The 20,716-nt window shown below is 43.2% G+C and overlaps 2 protein-coding genes across 2 annotated transcripts in view; one reads left to right on the top strand and one right to left on the bottom strand.

The window, feature by feature from the left end:
• Window positions 1-2,788: 2,788 nt before the first annotated feature.
• On the top strand, window positions 2,789-14,696 carry mttp (microsomal triglyceride transfer protein). Its single transcript, XM_060047184.1, has 18 exons — window positions 2,789-2,975; window positions 4,215-4,402; window positions 4,722-4,862; window positions 5,868-5,975; window positions 6,338-6,454; window positions 6,578-6,717; window positions 6,896-7,046; window positions 7,425-7,582; window positions 8,088-8,256; window positions 8,522-8,629; window positions 8,943-9,155; window positions 9,494-9,705; window positions 9,861-9,958; window positions 10,139-10,260; window positions 10,702-10,929; window positions 11,551-11,675; window positions 13,349-13,519; window positions 13,685-14,696. Exons 1-18 carry the CDS (start codon window positions 2,915-2,917, stop codon window positions 13,830-13,832), a joined length of 2,658 nt encoding a protein of 885 aa, XP_059903167.1. The 5' UTR covers window positions 2,789-2,914; the 3' UTR covers window positions 13,833-14,696.
• The window catches only part of LOC132454034 (uncharacterized protein C4orf54-like), a 13,438-nt gene continuing 6,652 nt past the window's right edge, over window positions 13,931-20,716 (bottom strand). The window contains exon 2 of the mRNA XM_060047183.1: window positions 13,931-18,590. The gene's annotated coding sequence lies outside the window, so the exon portion shown is untranslated. The remainder of the gene's footprint in view (window positions 18,591-20,716) is intronic.

Below are 20,716 nucleotides of genomic sequence, written 5' to 3'. Positions count from 1 at the left end.
AAGTCCCAAAAAACCTTCTTTCAATATTCTGTTGATATATGCCTATATAGGCTATATAAACCTAAACGATGCTTGAAGCACCTTATTTCATTCTAGGCATATTTCATCAGACTGATGCAAAACGTGTATCTAGATAACATGCACCCAAATAAAACAAGCCATTAAACGTGTACTTTTTTAGTTTTCAACTATTTGAATTTAACATAAATTGTCCACAAGAGGGCACACTTTCCTCAAACACCTCATTCGACCCGCCTTTGCTTAAAATCCAACTTTGTCCCTTTTCTTAATAAAGGATTTGTATTTCGGCCCATCCCCTATATATCATGTACTGTATGTAGAGTATTTCATTCAACTACCAACTTGAATTTATTCATTTATTTTGACTGACATATATTAATTTCTCCTCATTTGTCGTTTGTCAAACCTGCCTATGTGAGTGTTTACCTGCATTTGATGTGTTTGTGCTTTTATTATTTTTAAACTTGGGAAAGGATCGTCAACTCCATAATATGTTTTGACCAAAATCATAATTTCGTTATTTTAACTTCTTATGAAAATGTATCTGTAAGAAAAGGGTTTTCCACCAGCTCATATACTATAGCTGGAACAGCCATTATGGGAAGTGCGCTACCTCCAATTTGGAAGCGACATGAAACAAGCTGAGGAAAAATATATAATTTGTAATAATAATAATAATTACAAATTATACATTTTTCCTCAGCTTGTTTCATGTCGCTTTCAAATTGGAGGTAGCGCACTTCCTTCAAGAATAAAAGCCACAGTTCAATGGAAAGGCTGACATTGCAGGTATTAGTCTTCAGGATGTGTATTGATTTGGGCGTTCAACCTCCAGACAAAAGGTACTGGGTTATAATCCCATTCAAGCATCCTAACCTGTAAGCATCCTGGAGCACGATGCCTCAACCCTTCTCCTTAACGATATGTCTCTGAAGTCACTCCAAGTGACTCTGGATTCATGCAAATGACACCTAATTAGTGAACAGCCGTCTCTGTGCTGTGGGGATGTTTCTCACGAGATGTTTACAATTCATGAACTCGTTACTGTTGAATATCCCCCCCCCTCGCCCTTCCCCTTCCAAAGCCTGATATGATTGTTGTTGGTCTTTACCACCATGTTATTCCTGACCACCGTGTGCCATACGTGTGACGCTGCCATACTCCTGATTGTATTTTGTGTTCCGTTGCCAAGGTTTCATGTGTGTCGCAAACCCGTGTAAATTAGCCTAGCTCTAAGGGGAAAGATGTAAATATATCTCAATAAATGTGGATCTTTCTATATAACGAGGACTGAAGCAGTGTGTTCTGTTCTTATTGTGCATATGTCGTTTATATCTTTGAATTCAATTGCAAATATACAACGTTGAAAAACATAGGCCTAACCATTATAATATTTAGGGAAAGTAATTAACACAGGAAATAGCCTACCCATGTTAGAATTCCTGTGTTTAGGTTTAGTAAAGCAGTTACCTATTGCCACAAAGAAGCTTCCTATTATAGGAGGTGTTCATCTGAACGTTGGTAGAATAAACACCTGGAAATACCCACACTTGGGATGATGTCATCGTGCTGCGTTATCTATTGCATCACGCGTCCTTTGAGTGGCGCACAACTACGTGTCACTACTTCAGTTAACACACACACGCACGCACGCGCGCGCGCTGTCTGGAAGGTCATCAGCTATCTAAAGAACTTGGAAGAATACTGTGTGTCTGCTATAAAAAGTTTAAGAATCGACTAATACTGACACCCACTGGCGGCTTACCAAAACACACTGATCAATATCAATAAAATGTTGATCCATTGATTTTTTTTTTTACCTAATGTAGAAAATAAATATGGTTACAATCAATCCTACAACTATTAATTTCTGGTACTTTCTCCATGTTTCACAACTGCTGAGTAAATGTTGAACTCATATTAAAGCATTTAAAAATGAATGACGTGCCCAATTTATGATAGATTATCTGAAAAGCATATCAGAATGGACTTGATTGATATAAAAAAAAGTTATCACTAATGGGAGTAGTACTATAGGATTATCCATCTAGGGAGAACGCCAACGGAAAGTCGAGATATGTTGGGTCATTGATGGAGATATTGGCTGAAACAAAAAACCCACCCAAGTATGTTGATTAGAGCTGACACATTTTCATTGATAAATTGGATTGGTTTAAGTTGTAGGCCTATACGCAGCTGTTATCATCAGTCTCTCCCTAAGTGTGACGTATACGACACCCATGCTGCGGCGTTTCAACACATTATTTGGTTTGTTGTTGATTGCTGAATTGTTTTTTTATATTTCACTGGATTTTTCCTTATAGCGACGTCTTTCCAATGTGCATAGTACAACAATATAGCCACGGTTCATTCATACCCGATTCAAGAAATTAGGTCAAAGGTGAAGTCGCCCAATCGTACCTTGGTAAATATAACATTCATATGTACCCCATATAACTTATATAGCCTATTGCAATAACAATACCTTCAGATGTTAATGGGACTATTCAACGCAGTCGTATAGTCAGTAAGCCTACATATGAAAATACAAATGAAAAGTCGATTACATTTATGCGATCTCTACCACTTGATTAATCTAATCAATAATATAAAGCCGATACTGTCGATAGCGCATGAGCTGATCAGTCATATAAAAAAGCATCCCCTGGTGCAGCGGATCTATCGATAGTCGAAGTGATTGTAAAAAATCTCTGCTTGACGAGTTAATGATTGGCTGCTTATCCGCAGTACTTAGCGTGGAGTTTGGAGTCTGCCCTCCACTCTGGTAAACCAGAATTGTAGTCGCTCCGACCTGTTGGGATCCTCTCCTGTGGCCTCCGTGTGCCAGGCACTGAACGTTAAACTCGTGTGGTGACAGACCGATACCTCCACAATGTTAAAACTGGTTGTACTCTTGCTTTGCACTGCGGTGGTCGCTACCGATTCTAAGAAAGGTGAGTCACTTTTTGTTATGATCCGTTTTTTAGGACTGAATCCTAATGAGTCAGAAACACTCTTAAAAGATTAGGTTGGGTAATTTGGGATGACTAATAATGAAAGTCAGGCTACTGTCATTGGTCAGATAAAAGCTCGTATACACACAATATAACCATTTATTTAGAATTATTTATTAATGCAATTCAAAAGTGGTCTGTCATCTCATCTATGGTGCCAGTTAACAGACTAGAACGGTACACTGTTAGAGAATGGTGACAGTTTTTGACTCTTCAATTCTAAACTCATTTTGACTCCCTTTAATTAAGTCTTCATAAAGTAAAACAATATGATACATAATCAAGTTATCGTAATGTAAAATCCAAATACATAGATAATGACAAAAGGTCTCTATTTCAGTGAATCAGAAATCTGAATCAAACAACCAATACCAAGTGCTACCAATATAGCACATAGTACATCATAGGTTGGTTCTCTTGCTTGAATGTTGCTGTGAAATTAGTGGCAGGCATTAACAGACAAACATCTCAAGTCAGTGGGCCTAGTGGAATCATGTCGGCTGTAGCCACCAGTCCCCCTGTGATTAGGTGATCTATCAGAACGTGACACGTCAGTGATGGCCTGTAGCTCCACTCAATGTAAAAAATCAGATCTGTTTCATCGCTTCAGCCACAGAGAAAATGTTATCTTTTCAGATTGGTAACACGCCCTGTTAATCCACGGCTGGTTGTAAACCAGGCCCTGTCTTCACACCAGGCCCTGTCTGTATGGACGCTCAGCTAAAGGCACATCAAGTAGATTCAGCCTCTCACACCAGGCCCTCAATGATGGGCCCTTGACTAGATGCACACAAGACCCCTTCTTCAACATATCACATTATATCTGAGGAATTGTATGTGAACATAACATTATCTGTTGAAATATATGTCTACATAACGGTGCACCATAAAACACCCTCTATAAACGACTGCAATATAAATTGGCCTCAGTATTATTCCAAACCCATGTTACGAATCATGTTAGTAACATGGGTAGTAAAAAAAATCAAGCATCAAAACATTTGAAACGCACCATTACTTTTGTGTGGTTTATTTTTGTGTGGTTGTGACACAAGTCAGTTTAAAAAGTCTGCATTCCGGTGAGTTTCTCTGAATAAAAGCCCAGTGAAAGTCCCTCCTCACAGTCTCTCTGGTCTCTCTCGGCATCCACATCTGCTGACATGGTTGTGTTGACTCTAGATGTTGCTGCTGGGCCCAGACTGGACAACCACCAGCTGTATAAGTTCAGCTACAGGACTGAGGTCCTGCTGGATCGGGCCGGGGGGTCAAAGACGAGCAGCGCGGGGTATCGGATTACCAGCGACGTGTCCGCCCATCTGGTGTGGAGAGACCCGGGGAATAAAGACGACCAGCTCATCCAACTAGCGGTATGTCAACACGAATCAGAGGGAGAAGGAACAACATACCTGACTGAGTATACCGTTGTTTCTGTTGTCCATCAGGATCTGAATTAAACTGGTCTTTAGGCTGGCTCTGAGACGATGTCCATCAATACTGATGAAAAATAGAGAGACACAACTAATCAACTATAAACAGTCCTTGACAAATATAGATCAAAATATGAATGTTTTCTCATCGCTACTGTATTCTATAGCATGCATTTAAATACAAGATTTGATATAAAGTGCGAAAATCCAGGTAGTTTGTGAAGTGGTACCTAATCTAAGATGCCCGTCCTCCCATCAGATGTCCGACGTGGGTGTGGAGAGCGTGGCCCCGGGCTCTAAGAGGGACCTCCTCAAGGGCTCCACTGCAGAGAGCCTGATGGGGAAGGGGCCCCTGGGGGCCCTCACCCGGCCCTACATGATCCACCTCAGGAATGGCAAGGTAGGGAGGGACCCTATCATTGCTTTTTAAATTTATTTGAATTTTTGTCATGGAAATGTTTGTTTTAATTTTTGTTTGCGTTTGTGTTTCATCTATAGTTATTGTTGTGGTTTTGTTATCAGAATGCGGATAAACACATGAAGCGTACCCAAAGTGATAAACCCAGACTTGTTCTACTGTTGACTGAAGAGTTTATGTCTTGGTAAATCGTAATATATTTTCACACTAAGTGTCTCTCTTATCGTAACTATAATCTGTATATATATCTTTTTTGTGTACTATCCGAATCATTTTCCTTGTTATAATTTGAGTAATCAGCAGACTTTATCAAAATATGATTTTCAACAGAGTTTGAAGTTCAGACGTAGTATAAGTATTAGTCTTTATCTCACATGATAGGGTGATGATGTTGGCAAGGTAATTAAATCACCCCTCACACTCTGTGCTCAAAGGTCAGGGCGGTCATAGGAGAGACAGGAAGCAGAGTTGTCTTTAAGAATACTTTCTGTTTCAGTGTTTCGTGGCACCGGAAGATAAGTCATAAAAGATACCGACCTTCATTAGAATCCCTGATCTAGGCCGAGGAGTGTAACCTCTAGTGGGCCAAATAAAGAAGCCTTTAATGGGAGTCCTTTAACCGCCAGTCTCTGGTTTATCTGAGAGACTAAGCAACTGAAATGTGATTTGTTTTATATTAATGAGGAGTGTGTGAAGATGGTGAAGAGCATTTGATGATGAGATGCTTTTTATTTGGAAATGTTATCATGGAATAACTCCATGTTTCTAAGTATCTTAGTAGGTTTTTGGTTTTAATTCTTAATTATAACATTTCTTATTTTTTTTCATATTTCTCTCATTTTTTATTTCTTTTAATACTACTTCCTTTACTAAAAGGGACGTTCACACAGACACCCTGACAAAAGTTGACATTGTATGAACAAAATAATTGGCTTTTTAAACCCATTGGTTTAAACTAACGTTTGATTGTTCCCTACTTTTAATCAGGTGAAGGCTTTTTACTCGTATCGAGAGGAACCAGCGACTATCAAGAACTTGAAACGAGGGTTGGCTAGCCTACTGCAAGTCCAGCTCAATACCGGGAAAGTCATTGAAGTAAGTCCACAACAGGTTTTGCTTCTGCTTTAATGGTTTTATATCGGAGAAGCACCTCAAGTTCTGTTATGTGCCTGAATTAACACAAATGTCTAAATGTACCGCAAAAGGTAAAAGGGAAATGGGGTGAGGTTTAAAGCAATTGAAGATAAATAATTAATATTTTTTGCAGTGATACAGTTTATCCTAACGCCATTTTTATCGCCATGCAAAGTATTCATGTTATACCCCAACCAAAATATTACGAAAATGATGTAACCAAATTATCTTAAAACCAAATTCAATCAACTCATTCACCCTGACACATAAACAAGTGTCACTGCATGGGACTTAAACTTAAACAAAGGGTCTGCTGCCGACAGAACGACGTGTCCGGGAGGTGTACCGTCCAGTACCGAGCCACCAATGGACAGGTGACCCGAACCAAACTCCTAGAGACCTGCCAGACCTCCGAGACCGGCTTCACCACACACAGCCAGGTCCGTCCATATCGCGAACCCCCCCCCCAAACGACGCTCCTGAATTACACCGTTGCACACAACTAATCATCAGGCTCCATGACGTTTGAACGGGGGTCCTGATCCCTGATCTTGTTTGTCCAGGTGTTGGGTGTGTCCAAGAAAGCCAGTTCTGTGACGTCGTTCACACTGAGCGATGGTTTCATTGAGTCCGCCGAGGCCGAAGAGGTTCACATACTGGCCGCCAACTCCCGCAGATCGGCGGCCGTTAAAGTTGTCTCCAGGTAAACGCACAGTTTCGGGACGCTTACTTTAAGGCGTCCCCACTTGTGATATAACAAGCCGATAGATTTTCTTTTGGCTCGTCAACCTCACACCTGTTGGTAAAATAGGGGCCGAAGGAAAGAGAAAACAATGCCATGTAATGTGTTTGTCTGAACTTTGTATTTCGGTCTTTCCCAGACAAAGCCTTAAGTTCGTGGGGAGGGCAGCGGGGCCACTGGAGGTCCCTGGAAAAGACGTGGCGAGCGTTGTGGCGTCCGTTGATGCTAAACTGGCAGCGGTTGGTGTCATGGCTGAACAGGTCAAATCCCAATGCAAGGGCTGCCCTACGGTGAGTGCGTTACCATATCATATCTGATGATGTCATGTTATTACAAATATGATATCAGATCATAGCATAATTCCATGTTACATCCTATACCCTATTTAGATACATCACATTATATTCAATTTAATGTTGGGTTTATGATTATTATTTGATATATTAGATCGTCATCAGTCATGCAATTTTCTGAATGTAACCAAATTCGCTTTTGAAGTAAATGGGTCTTATTCACCGAGCTGCCATCTTGGTTCCATCTGATTCAGTTCCAGCACCCAGCTAGCGTTCAGAATCAAGATGGCTACTAGATGAATAAGTTGTCAGTTGATGGCCATCTCCAGCACTGTGCTCTGACACTCTTCCTCCTTCTGCTGTTCCCTTGGTTAGCTGGTGGAACATTGGCAGGCCAACAAGGATCAATTTGAGCCTGAGAGGTTATCCAAGGCCATGGCCCCCCGCAGCTTCCTGGCTTTCATCCAGAGCATCAGGAAGGCAACCGAGAAGGAGATCCTCAGCGTGCTGAAGAGTGCCAGCAAGACGGCCCTGTAAGAATCCTCCAGCGCCATCTCACACCTGCATTAGTTCCCCACGCAAAGATGCCTGTCTGGTTAACTGTCTGTCTATCTGTCTGTCCGTCTGTGTGTCTATCTGTCTATCTGTCTATCTATCTGTTTGTTGTCTTAGTAGGGAGACCTTAAGTATAGTTAATCACGTAGGATTAGGGAGCCTCAATTGTTCACAGGATTTCTTCACATTGCATCTTGTGGTATATAATATAGGCCTACGGAAGGGAGAATGTATAGATTCATCCGTTGCCAATTAATTATCCAAAAATAATTGACCGCCGGCAGTTGTTAAGTGCCCATGCAAGTGAACGGAACGTTGAAAAGACCTGTGTAATAAATGTTCTTATTCAGTAAGAGGCTTCAGAGCCTATGCTATTGTTCACTATGGAGCAACCCTAGCACAATACTGCACACAGTGTGGCCACAAGGATGAGCCTTTGCTTCTCCACCTACTGACCTCCACCCTCCACCGCTCTTCCACCAGCCCTCAGGTGGTGGACGCTGTCACCTCCGCCCAGACGCCAGCCTCTCTGGACGCCATCCTGAGCTTCCTCAACTTCACGGACGCCAAAGGCCTGGTGCTACAAGAGAGGTTCCTGTACGCCTGCGGCTTCGCGTCGCATCCCAACGAGAAAATGCTACAGTCTCTCCTGGTTGGTACCTCTGTCTCTCTCTGCTACAATGGGTCTCCCAGTTCTGTCTACTGTATCTACTGATACAGGGGTACAGCCCGCTGCCTTGAGGTCCAAGCTCCTGGAGCAGCTTCCAAGAAATGTGGGGTTATATAGGTCTTATAAAAACATTGAATGCGGCCATTCATCCTCCATTTTAAAACCTGAGTTCTAGTATCTAATAAAGGAGGAATCCATGAAATGAAATGCAGCTGGCTGTAATGAAGTGTTGTGTACGTCTTCTCAGGACATCTCCAGGGGCAAGATCGGCAGCAGTGAGATCAAGGAGTCGGTCGTGATCATCATGGGAGCTCTGGTGAACAAGCTCTGTCACAAAGGAGGCTGCGACTCCCCAGTAAGTCTGCTAAGAACCTGAGCCTGTGTAGCTCAACTTGAGGAGCATGCCAGGGTCAGGGCTTTGATTCCCATGGGGGTGGGGGGGGGCACAACCATTCTAAGAATGTATGCACTCAAAGGCGTCCGGCCGAATAGCACGCATAGTTTCTAAATCTCTGGATTAAGATATGTTTGTCGATGAAGATAACATTGAGCATGTTATAGTCATTTAAAAACCAGATGGTATCACCATATTTTATAAAGTAGGCTCTTATGGTAACAAGAGAACACTTGAACTGTCCAGAAACATCTATCTTCTGTTCCCCCTGCAGACAGTGGTGCAGGTGAAGAAGATGATCTTGGAGGGTCCTGAGGGCACTGAGGTGGAGGCGGAGATTCAGATGTTCCTCCTGTCCCTGAAGAATTCCCTGCTCCCCGAAGCCATCCCAATCTTCACAAAGTACGCCGAGTCGGAGGTGGGAGCCTTCTGCACCATCGCCCTCAGTGCCCTGCAGAGATACGACACCAAGCTCATCACCGAAGAGGTAGAGGACACATGATGATGATGATGATGATGATGAGGAAGATGATGATGATGATGAGGAAAACGATAGTAGAGACGATTCAGTTTCACTGTGGTTGGGTCAAACACCTTCGATTCCCTGTTTCCATGAGGAAACAGTTTGTGTTTACTTAACCAGGAAAGGTCATGAAGGAAAGGTACAGGCCGACAACATGAAACAATATATCTAATCCAACAACAATAAACGAGACAAAGAATGAGCCTCAAATCATCCATCCATTGAGCCATCCATCACTGGTTCGGCAAATCCCCCAGAATGCGAACGTGATATTCAAATGCAACTTTGAATATTGGTTCAAGGTGAAGAGCATGGTGAACCGGATCTACCACCAGAACCGACGCATCTACGAGAAGAACGTGAGGTCAGCGGCGGCCGACGTCATCCTGAGCAGCAACCCCTCGTACGAGCACGTCAAGAACCTGCTCCTGTCCATCGGGAGCCTGCCCCACGAGATGAACAAATACATGGTGTCCAAGATCCAGGACATCCTCCGCTTTGAGCTGCCAGCCAGGTATTGGACGCTGTATTGTTGTGAAACATCATGCGTCGAAAAAAACGAGGCGCCCCCCCTTCCAACACCATCGCTCTGTAAATGTTATGTATGTTCAAATGTGTGGAACATTATCGCGTTCTCATAGATTTTCTCTATATATTTCATTATTTCAGCAAAGTCGTACGGCATGCCATGAAGGACATGGTGTCTCATAACTACGACCGTTTCGCCAAGGTGGGCTCGTCCTCTGCATACTCCGGCTTCATGGCGAGTAAGTGTTGGACCAAAGACCCCAAACTGAAAATGTGTTATTTTAGCATCAATGTTTTGTTTTGTACTGTTTGCTATAAAACAAACACCTCGACACCTTTCGATTACGTTTTGTTAACAGTCCCCCCCCCTCCCCCCTTGACCCACCTCTAATGCCTAATGTTCTACAAACGTTGTTCAGAAACGGCGGACGTGTCGTCGACATACAGCCTGGACATCCTGTACTCGGGCTCTGGCATCATGAGGAGGAGCAACATGAACATCTACGGAGCCAGCAGCGGAGCCACGCTGCACGGCCTGCAGGTGACCCCACCGCGCCACTACAGCGATACATAGAACCCCCTGAGGGCCAGCAGTGACCCTCTCTGGGGAACCACCGTAATGGTTATTGCCAGTGCCATTCTCTTATTGGCTGAGATGGTGCCGGATGATGTCATTTGCCACCAGAAGAGGAAAAAGTACAAAAGCCATCCATTCAATCCAATTAGGGTTCTGGTTGAAAGTTAACTCATTGAGAGCAGTCTATGTCGGTTTATATTGGTTTTCTAGTTCACCAGTTCAATTGTTGTCAATCTTTGGTGTGTTTTCATTGACATTGTCCTCAATTGAACGCACAGTACATTATCATGTATGTCATTGCGGTGTCTCAACTCGTTCTAAACGTAGTGAAGTGAGAAACGAGCCGCGAGTATCCTCCAGAGGCCAATGTGAGCCTGACCCTAATGAAGGATTCCGATCCCCCAGGTGGCCATCGAGGCACAGGGCCTGGAGACCCTGATCGCAGCCACGCCCGATGAGGGGGAGCAGGACCTGGAGTCGTACGCGGGCATGTCGGCCCTGCTCTTCGACGTCCAGCTGCGGCCCGTCACCTTCTTCAAGGGCTACAGCGACCTCATGTCCAAGATCTTCTCCATGTCCGGGGAGCCCGTGAACGTGGTGAAGGGGCTCATCCTTCTCACCGACCACTCGGAGGTTTGTGTGGAGCCACTCTTACTCATTTGTGATAAGGGTTGCAAAAATTGCCATGGATGTCTTTAATGATTAAGCGCTTTAGTAGGCGACTTTCTAATTCAGGTGACTACCAGTTAATGCAGATGAGTGTCATTGAGGAGCAGGTAGGGGGATGGGGTGTCTGACAGCAAGGATGCCTACGGAACAGGCTGTGGGCACTGGGGATTGTGTGGAGCCACTCTTACTCATTTGGGATAAGGATTGCATTAATTGCAATAGCCTAAAACGTTAGACTCTCCGGACATCTTTTCAGGACACTCTTAACTAAAGAGTGCAGAGCAATTAATTAGAAGAGCATTTAATTGATTGGGCACAGGACAGTGTAGAGGTTAGGGTGTTTTAGGGTGTTTCCCAGCCAAACATGACGTGTTTCATGCCCCACTGGCTTTAGCCTACCTGCCCCCTTGAGCAAGAAGCCTAAACCTGACCTTCTCCCTGATGACATTTGTCTCAATACGCTGTAGGTCACTGAATGACTAAGTAGTGTAATAAGTAGTCCATCCAAATATACAGCATTATTTGTTGATCTAGTTACAGTGTATCTAACATATAGGTCTGTTTCCCTCACCCCTGTGTTCGCAGGTTATTCAACTCCAGTCCGGGGTGAAGGCCAGCGCTGAGTTCCAGGGGGGTTTAGCCATTGACATCTCTGGAGGCATGGAGATAAGTCTGTGGTACAGAGAGTCCAAAACCAGCGTCAACAACAGGTACTGTGAACACACACAATCCTTATGGGAATCATGCTTTAACAATTAAACTCTTCTTATACTCTTCTTAATGGGTTTTCTTATATAGATATCGTAATGGAATTTAAAGGACAGTTGCTCAAATGATAAGACAAAAACCTACTGTTAAAAGCCGTTTCTTTTTAATGAATGAAATATCTTCCCCTAACACAAAGGCTAGAGTAATGTTTGTCCAAATGTTTTGAGTTTTAACCCTTTAACCTTCAAAATCAGACCAAAGCGTAAAAGCAGTGTAGTCCAAAAGCCAATCTAGCTAAAATACCTGCTATGTGAATTTGCAAGCAAACTGCTTTACTCAAAACTTTGTCAGAACATTGGTAAGACACTATCTCTCAGAACAATTTTCTCCCATGAATGCTATCTGTCATAGTTGACCTATGGCTGCAACATACAGGGATATAGGGCAAAGACCAACGAGGCCCAAGGACACACACACACACACACACACACACACACACACACACACACACACACACACACACACACACACACACACACACACACACACACACACACACGCACAACCTCTAATTCTTAATGGGGGATTGTTTCTGATAGACTGACTATGTCACTCTTCTGGAAATAGACGCTGCGTTGATGCAGGGTTTATGAAGGCCTCTGTCCGCCTATATGCGTTCTGTATGTGATTAATTTCTTCCACTGGCTGCTGGACCCGGGCCACATTTGAGTGTGCGTATGTGCCAGCATGTGTTTGTGTGTTGCTATTCGCTCCTAGCCTGATATGGGAGCACTACCTCGGACAATCAGCAAGTTTGTTGGTAGTCTGCTGAAGAAAACTTGGCCAGATATATCCCAGATAACTCATGATGGACCAGGGGGATTTTATTAGGGGGGAGAAATCTTGGTCATAAACATAAATCTTGTAAGAATCATTCAGAATGAGTTTGAATGAGGAGCACAACGATGGTGGCTGGTCTTATGTAGCTGCAAAACAAAAAGGTGCACGTTTCAAAGGTTTTTCTTATGCTTGTGTGTGGATTGTCCCACTGATGTACAGCTCAACGCTGCAGGACACACACATCTGCACACAAGCCCCTATGTTTCACTGGACTAACACAAGAGGGTTTGGCACACGATACATCTCAGGCACCTAGGGTTTGATTCCCACCGGCTGTCATTCTTTCTCTGTCTTTCAACTATCTTCTTCCCGGTCGGTCTTCCCTGTCTCATCCATAAAGCCCATGTAAGTTTGTGTAGGTTCTATAGTGCACCAGTTTCTAGAGCAATACACTACTAGACTAGCATAGTGTCTGGTGTTCCTCGCAGGCCCACAGGGCGCCGGGGCCAATATTTGGGGGCCTCACCTCGGCTTGGCCCTGGCAAAGGGGGTGTTAGTGACAGAGGCAGGTGAGAAGATCAGCATAGTTGTTCCTCTGCCACTCTCATAATAGCCCGGCTGGCGGCTAAGGCGTAAGGGACCACAACCGCAACCCCCACCGCGCCAAGTCATGTCTTTACTGGCGGCTCTAAAGACGATGACATTTGGGTATGAGCTGGGATCCAGTGTGCGATTCATAGCCCTCTTCTTATTTTACGCACAGACCACGTGGCTGCTGGTACCAGACGCCAAGAAGCCACCTTTTAGTGTCTTTTTTTTTTGTGATCCCGCACAGGGGTGCTCTGGTTGTCACTGGCAACGTGACTGTTGACATGGACTTCGTCAGAACGGGGATGGAGGTGAGCTTTGAGACGGAGGCTTCGTTGGATTTCATCACCACCGTCCAGTTCTCCAATTACCCCTTCCTGGTCTGCATCCAGATGGACAAGACCACCTTTCCTTTCAGGTATCGTAAAAAATGAACCCCCCACCCTCTGTTACCCCATCCAACGACGAGGTCATAGCAACCTCATCGGTAGCCATGGTGTTGTGCAATGGGTTTTATTTTGAGGTCTGGTTACTGAATCTGCAAATTTGAGTTTAACGGCGCGGTGCTCGGTTCTCTTTCTAGTGAGTACCTGACTAAGTACGAGAGCCTCCCGTCGGGGAAGAGCTCTGTGTCAAGTAAGGGCAGGAAGCAGCTGGTGCCCGGATCAGAGTTCCCCCTTCACCAGGAGAACTCCAACATGTGCAAGAAGGTGTTCGACTCGGACTGGTAGAGCTACACGCACTGATGGCAATGTATGCTAACACGTGCTAACGTACGCTAACATGTGCTAACGTATGCTAACGTTGCCAAGGTGGAAGTCTTTCCTCGTTTTCGCATGAAGATTCATCGATGATCAGGGACACACTGTGTGTGTGTGTGTGTGTGTGTGTGTGTGTGTGTGTGTGTGTGTGTGTGTGTGTGTGTGTGTGTGTGTGTGTGTGTGTGTGTGTGTGTGTGTGTGTGTGTGTGTGTGTGTGTTCTGAAAATGCAATGTTTACATTCCTTATTTCAAGTTATTTTTTTCTTAATTTGACTTAAGCCAGCCCAAACACCACTAGTCGATTGGTTTGCATTAGATTAGATTCCCTATGCCGATATGTTTACCTGGTCACCTGCGGTCGTTTACAGCGGAGCCGGCAGCCCCACAGTGGGAACAAAACGGAAAGCATTTTATTAAAGGCGGGGTCAAGGAGTTATGCTTTGAAATCTGGAATTTTTGCATTTTCTTTTACGGCTCCCTTTGAACATCTATTTATAATGGCTGGTTGTTTATGTGTGAGCGTGTGTATTTTATTTGGTACCCCCATACTGTGAATAGTGCTACTGTAATTCCCCCCCTGCTATGTAAATATCCCATGTTGGCTTGTTGAAAACCGCGTCGACATCCTTCTTCATACGACAAAAAAATCAAAGAATCTGCCTAAATAATTGTGTGTAATGTTTGAAGGACTAACTAATCGTAATGGTGGCACAGTAATTGGTAGAATTAAAAAATCAACAGCTATTGTAATGGATGATCATCTATCAACACTTAAATATGTCTAATATGTGATAAATATATTAAATTGAAGACATATTGCAACTATTTCTTGAACTCTTTGTCTTGAGATTGGTTTGTTAGATTTGTAAATGGCTGGCAATAAAAGTCTACCAAAAAATATAAAACCTTTGTTTTGACAAAAAAATCATAATTCAGATGGTCAGATTTACATGCATTTATTACCAGTTATTATATATTGTTTGTGTATGTATACCAAACACACACACACACACACACACACACACACACACACACACACACTGTGTAATATATACTCAATATAATAAAGGATAGATTAACTAACAACTAAACTGTAATCTTCCATTTAGTTAAATACAATTAAATTAATTGGAATGTAATACCCTATACATATTTATGCTTTAATTGAAGTGGAAGTTCACCGTTGCATGATCTCTTCTTAAGTTATCCTTTATTTTGGTACTATTATAATATTCAGTTTAAATTCATTGGATATAAATAAAGACCAGGAGCCCATAGCTGAATTGTCACAGCAGGTTAGCCAATCAATCAAATCTGTTCTCGTCCCAGTTGTGACATCAGAGCCGCCCTTTGGCATTCGAGCGCAACAACTGGGTCCTAATGTAGATTCTTCAGAAACCACCGAGAGCAGCTGGGGGCAAACCAGTGTCTGCCAGTCTTGCCGTGACCATAGCAACGGCGTAAACAAACCAGCAAACTGTCGGGGATAAACTTAGGTCCCTGGGGCTGGCTGGCGGTCTCTGTGACACCAGAAAGCTAAGCTTGCAGCCTTGTGGATGCCGAGGCTCTCTGCAAGCCTCTTGTCGTAAATCTATTTGATCACCATTGAACTCTCGGTTATTGGTTGTGATATATCTTCCAACGGTAAACTTTGTGGGAGAACATGCATGACACATTTGAAGGTTAAATTCAACCATGTCGTCTTTAAGTTATACTCTTTAGGCATTTAGTATGCATAAAGGATTACTTTGTGTATTCATTTTAATATAAATGCATGATGAATTGGTGCCTATAAAACCTTGAAGGGTTTTGATATTGATATATATTTATATATATTTAGATTTTGATATATATTTACTTTTCAAGTATTACATAATTTTCTTTTCTTTAAGGCCATTCAACCTTAGACCACTGACTGTATCTGTATCTGCTTTGAAGATCATTGAATAGGTAGGCATACATAGCTGAATTAAGGCATTTGATGATTGCCTCAACACAAATGGACACAGAACATTCAGTTGGCCTGCATTTAGATTTTATTTCAAACAGCTGTTGGCTTGTCAGGCCTACAGTATGCCAAATATCACTTTCTTGTACACATACAAAAACTTCCTTTAGTCTATCTGTCTTCACAAGTCTCTCTCGTTCTCTCTCTTTGGGGAAGCAATCCACATTCATGTATCATCTGCATAAACCATGCTCAGGCCATCTCACATTCAACTACTTTCAGTTTTCTTTTCAAATTGTATCAAAAACAAGCAGATCTTTTTAATTTTTTGGTTTTGATATTGTCCTCTTGAGTATGGTCAAAAGAACATAGGTTCAAAGAATATACCAGTGTTTGGCATGTTTTGTGGGAAAGTAATACGGTATGAATATTTCGGTCTCAGCTGAACAACAAAGGTCCATAATGTGATACTGCTATGTTTTTGCTGTGATTATTTTTAATTAGTTTGTATTTGCTGGTGACAAAATACTAGATGTAAATATAATTTACATCTGTCTATAAAGTGTCTATAAAGAAACAAAAATAATACATTTAGGATCCTTTTTTCATCTTAAAGGAAAGACATTCACTATGCAGCTTAAAGTGAGGTTTGCACAATGGAATTACATATAATAAATAATTAAATGAAACTAGTATAATATGAGATATACTAGTGTATATTTTGACTCTACACTAATCTTTTTTGGGTTCAGATTTCACGTCTGAGGATGCTTTAGTCATTCTTTTGTTTTACTATCATCATTTTTTCTCTCATGTTTTAAATACACAAAATAATTTGCACTGCTCTTCAATGGCAATGGGACGAGTACAGTTTAATATGGACGTAAATTTAAATTATTGTATTAGTCAAGGAATATAATCATACGTCCAATTTTAAATTACAATTTATTGATATATATTATGGATCGAGGAGTCAAATATAGGACTGGCCATGTCCGAATAACTGCACCATAACAAATATTTAATATCATCTCTGCGAGTACGTTATGGCAAAATAACAATTTGAAGAATTAAGGTAGATGGATTGACCAGCAGATCCAAATACCTATCATGGTTTATGTTAAGCACGCTAACCTTAGAGCAATCTGAATGAACATAACGGACTGATAGTTAATCAATAAAACAGAATCAAACTATAAACGACACAGGGATCTGTTATTGCACTATTGCGAGTAATCACTTTAAAAGGAAACAAGTCAAATCACTGACATAATATGCTTCTACACAAGTCGTTTATTTACAAAACGGCATCAGAATTGATAACAGTTGATAATTTTTAGCGTGCTTCGACTTGCTTGAAACCTACAGACAATACGATTGTCAATGGATAGATCGCAAAGATTAAAAGGTTCAATGACCTAACGCATGTTCACACATTGTACATTTAGAGAGACACACACACACACACACGCACACACACACACACACGCACACACACACACACACACACACACACACACACACACACACACACACACACACACACACACAGACACACACACACCCTGATACACCCATCTCTCCTTGCGTTTGATACTGCGTGGCTCCTTTCTCCAGCGGGGTAACGCGACTCCCCTGTGTGTTTGCATGTGTACGTGCCAGAATGCCATGCATAACTCTTCCAACGACAAACACCTTCACACATTCACACAGACGGCACACCTCGCGGCCGCTCCGTCCCAGTGCCCCCCCGTGGGCACGGGATCAAGCACTGCAGCACGCCAATAGAGGAGGCCGTCACCCTCCATGTCTTTACCGCAGGCCGGCTCAAAACACGTTGAGCCTTACTGATATACATATATAGATACATATAGATCTATATAGATACATACACGCATATGAGAACGTCTCTCAGCAAGAGTCCCAGCTCTGTGTGGCCACGGCAACACGCCTGAGTGCGATCCTTCGCTGTCTTCTTCTTCTTCTTCTCTCATCGCCATAACAACAATAACAGTTGTGGGCGTCAGGGGGACGGTGCGTCCGACATCACATGTTCATCACGTCCAGTGGTGCAGGTATTAGCAGCTTTTTTTCATGACACAGAATACCAAGGGGTGTGCGTGTACTTCAAGTAGAAAGTAGGAACGTGCTTCGGCCCTTGATGGCCAACATAAAGGTAATTGGAGGAAGGACGTCACGCCGGTTTAATACAGGACACACAGCGACGTCGGTTCGGCACGCTCATCTTTCTGTTCTTGAAATGTACAAAATACAAAATAATTGTGCAATGCAGACAAGTGGTCCCTTTGTTTCCTTTTGAACTGACATCGCACGGTGACCCAACAGTGTCTGTGTGTGTGTGTGTGTGTGTGTGTGTGTGTGTGTGTGTGTGTGTGTGTGTGTGTGTGTGTGTGTGTGTGTGTGTGTGTGTGTGTGTGTGTGTGTGTGTGTGTGTGTGTGTGTGTGTGTGCGTGTGTGTGTGTGTGTTTGTACGGCTAGGTGAGAGACGAACAGCTGAGTAGAAAACTCGACCAAGCAGCTTCTATATAGCAGGACACACAGAGAGGGGGTGGCCTATTATAACCTTACCCTACAGAATGCAGTGGGGGGGGACACAGAGCATGGGGACGTTAGAGGTTGAAGAGGCGGTATGGTTGATGAGAGGGGGAGGGGGGGGGCGGTCTGATAACATGACTTGGAGGTTGGCGTTCTGATTGGCGGTTGGTTGAATGGACGCCAAATGAATAGTCTTTTCTTTTTTTCAGAGGAGACGTCCGAAACTGTAAAGAAAGAATGAGAAAATCTTTGTTATAGGGGAAACATAAAAAGGCATTTTATAGACCTTAAAAGTGAGTTCAGGCTCACATTTTCTGCCTTTAAATCTGTGGTCTGCTTTTAATGTCATCTCATTGTATTTATGCTGTTGTATTTTTTCCTTTATTCTGTGTCTGTGTTTTTAAGTTTTTTTATTCTTTGTAAAGCACTTTGTAAAATGTAATTTAAAGCTTTTAAATATACTATTATTATTTACACACCACATACATTTCTGCTAATATAGCCTTGTCCTAAACGATGCTGTAAGTGTGCCATAGCCCCAAATACACACTTTGATTAAATCACTGCATTGTTGACCTACAGGGCATTATGACTAATGAGATGAATGTGATGATGTGACCTTTAACCCTGGTGAGGGATCACATTACTTCTTCAGCATTGTTCCCACGGAGTGCTGACTCACTAGTGTATTACGGAGTCATTCCGTCAGTCGCCATCATGAGCACATAATGAGTAGCAGTGGACACATTGAGTTCCTGTTTATAAATGCCCATAGATGAATAACACATGAGGAATGTATGGCATAACAGTGCAGCCTCATTTACGCGAGTAGGTTGCGACAGGCTAGATGCCGCATTGATTCTCATGCAAGTAAATTCTGTTTGGTCTCTTTCTATCGCCCACAGAGGTGACACGGTGATGACTGAGCCAATGGCCCACTGATGAAAGCCCTCACATTTGCACTATTATCAACATGAAAAACTTGGTGTTGGTGGTGACACTGCATTACGAATAGACCCTCATCATACCGCGGGCTCTGTCTGTAGGCCTTACACTTGACTCAAGGCCACGTTGGGTTTCCTGAGGGCTACAGCAGGAGTTTGTGAGTGCTAAATGCAGAAAGGAGTGGAAACAAACCCTTCTGGTCAAGGTCAAAGTAGGGCTGACACACTTGAGGGACGCAGCAGTGCTAGCTTTACAACCTGACACTGATGCAGCGCAGAGGACACACATGTTGGCTGGTTGAATACTTCATGACAATTTAATGAATAGTAAAGTCGTGTTACAAAATGATCCTGAAATTCAGTTTCATACCCCCAACCAATCAAAACATAGCTGGTTGATACGTGGTTGGGGGACGATGGATGAAACACTTAATTGAGGTCTTATTTATATACAGTATATACACAGATATATTATGACACAAAAACCGTTGTGGTTGTTAAATAACAAGTTCAGACACAAATTCAGTTTTTATGTGGTGGGAAAACAAAACAACACAGCACATTTCCAAATCGAATAATGAGTTAATAATATTCAGGTTTGCACTAAATCAAACCCAAGCGTCATAAAGACAATCAGTATACATCAAGGTAATCCAGTGAAGCTCCCCCTTCTGTCACCTCAGTACCAAACAGCAACCGTCCCACCGTCTCAACACAACCACAGACCCAACACAAGGGAATGGCCCGTATGGGCCCCCCCAAACCCCCCCAAACCCCCAACTCCACGAAGAACCCGAGGGGGTGGTGGGGGCAGGAGGGGGGGCTATAAAAAGTTGCCTACCCCCTCCCCGCCTTCCAGGCCGGCCCCCGAGCCCGGGCAGCAGCAGCACTGATCCCTGGCAGCAGCTGTCCTCGCCCGGCATCAGCACAACAAATACCTTCCCATCGCCTGACCTTTCCCTGCCTGAGCATCACCGCTCCTGGCCACGCCCACCTGCCGAGGCTCCGCCCACAATAACCTGCTGCACCAGGGCCGGCCCCGGCTAAGTCAACAGACAGTAGAGCCCCAACGGATTGACACTCACGCACACAGACGCAACGCACGTAGGCACACACACACACACACACACACACACACACACACACACACACACACACACACACAGATAGACGAACACCCACACATACAAACGTATGTAAGGGTTTTACGTTTCACATACTCGTTCCTTCAGCGCAAAAACGAATGCAGACTCACACATCCATCTGTGCAAAGACAATTCCTCACTTTCTTTACTGTTCTTCCTTCCCTCCTTCTCTATTCTCCTTCTCTCTCTCTCTCTCTCTCTCTCTCTCTCTCTCTCTCTCTCTCTCTCTCTCTCTCTCTCTGTCTCACTCTCTCTCTCTCT

The sequence above is a fragment of the Gadus macrocephalus genome, chromosome 3 (genome assembly GCF_031168955.1).
Source record: "Gadus macrocephalus chromosome 3, ASM3116895v1".
Classification (NCBI taxonomy): domain Eukaryota; kingdom Metazoa; phylum Chordata; class Actinopteri; order Gadiformes; family Gadidae; genus Gadus; species Gadus macrocephalus.
This window is presented reverse-complemented; position numbering and strand designations above follow the sequence as displayed.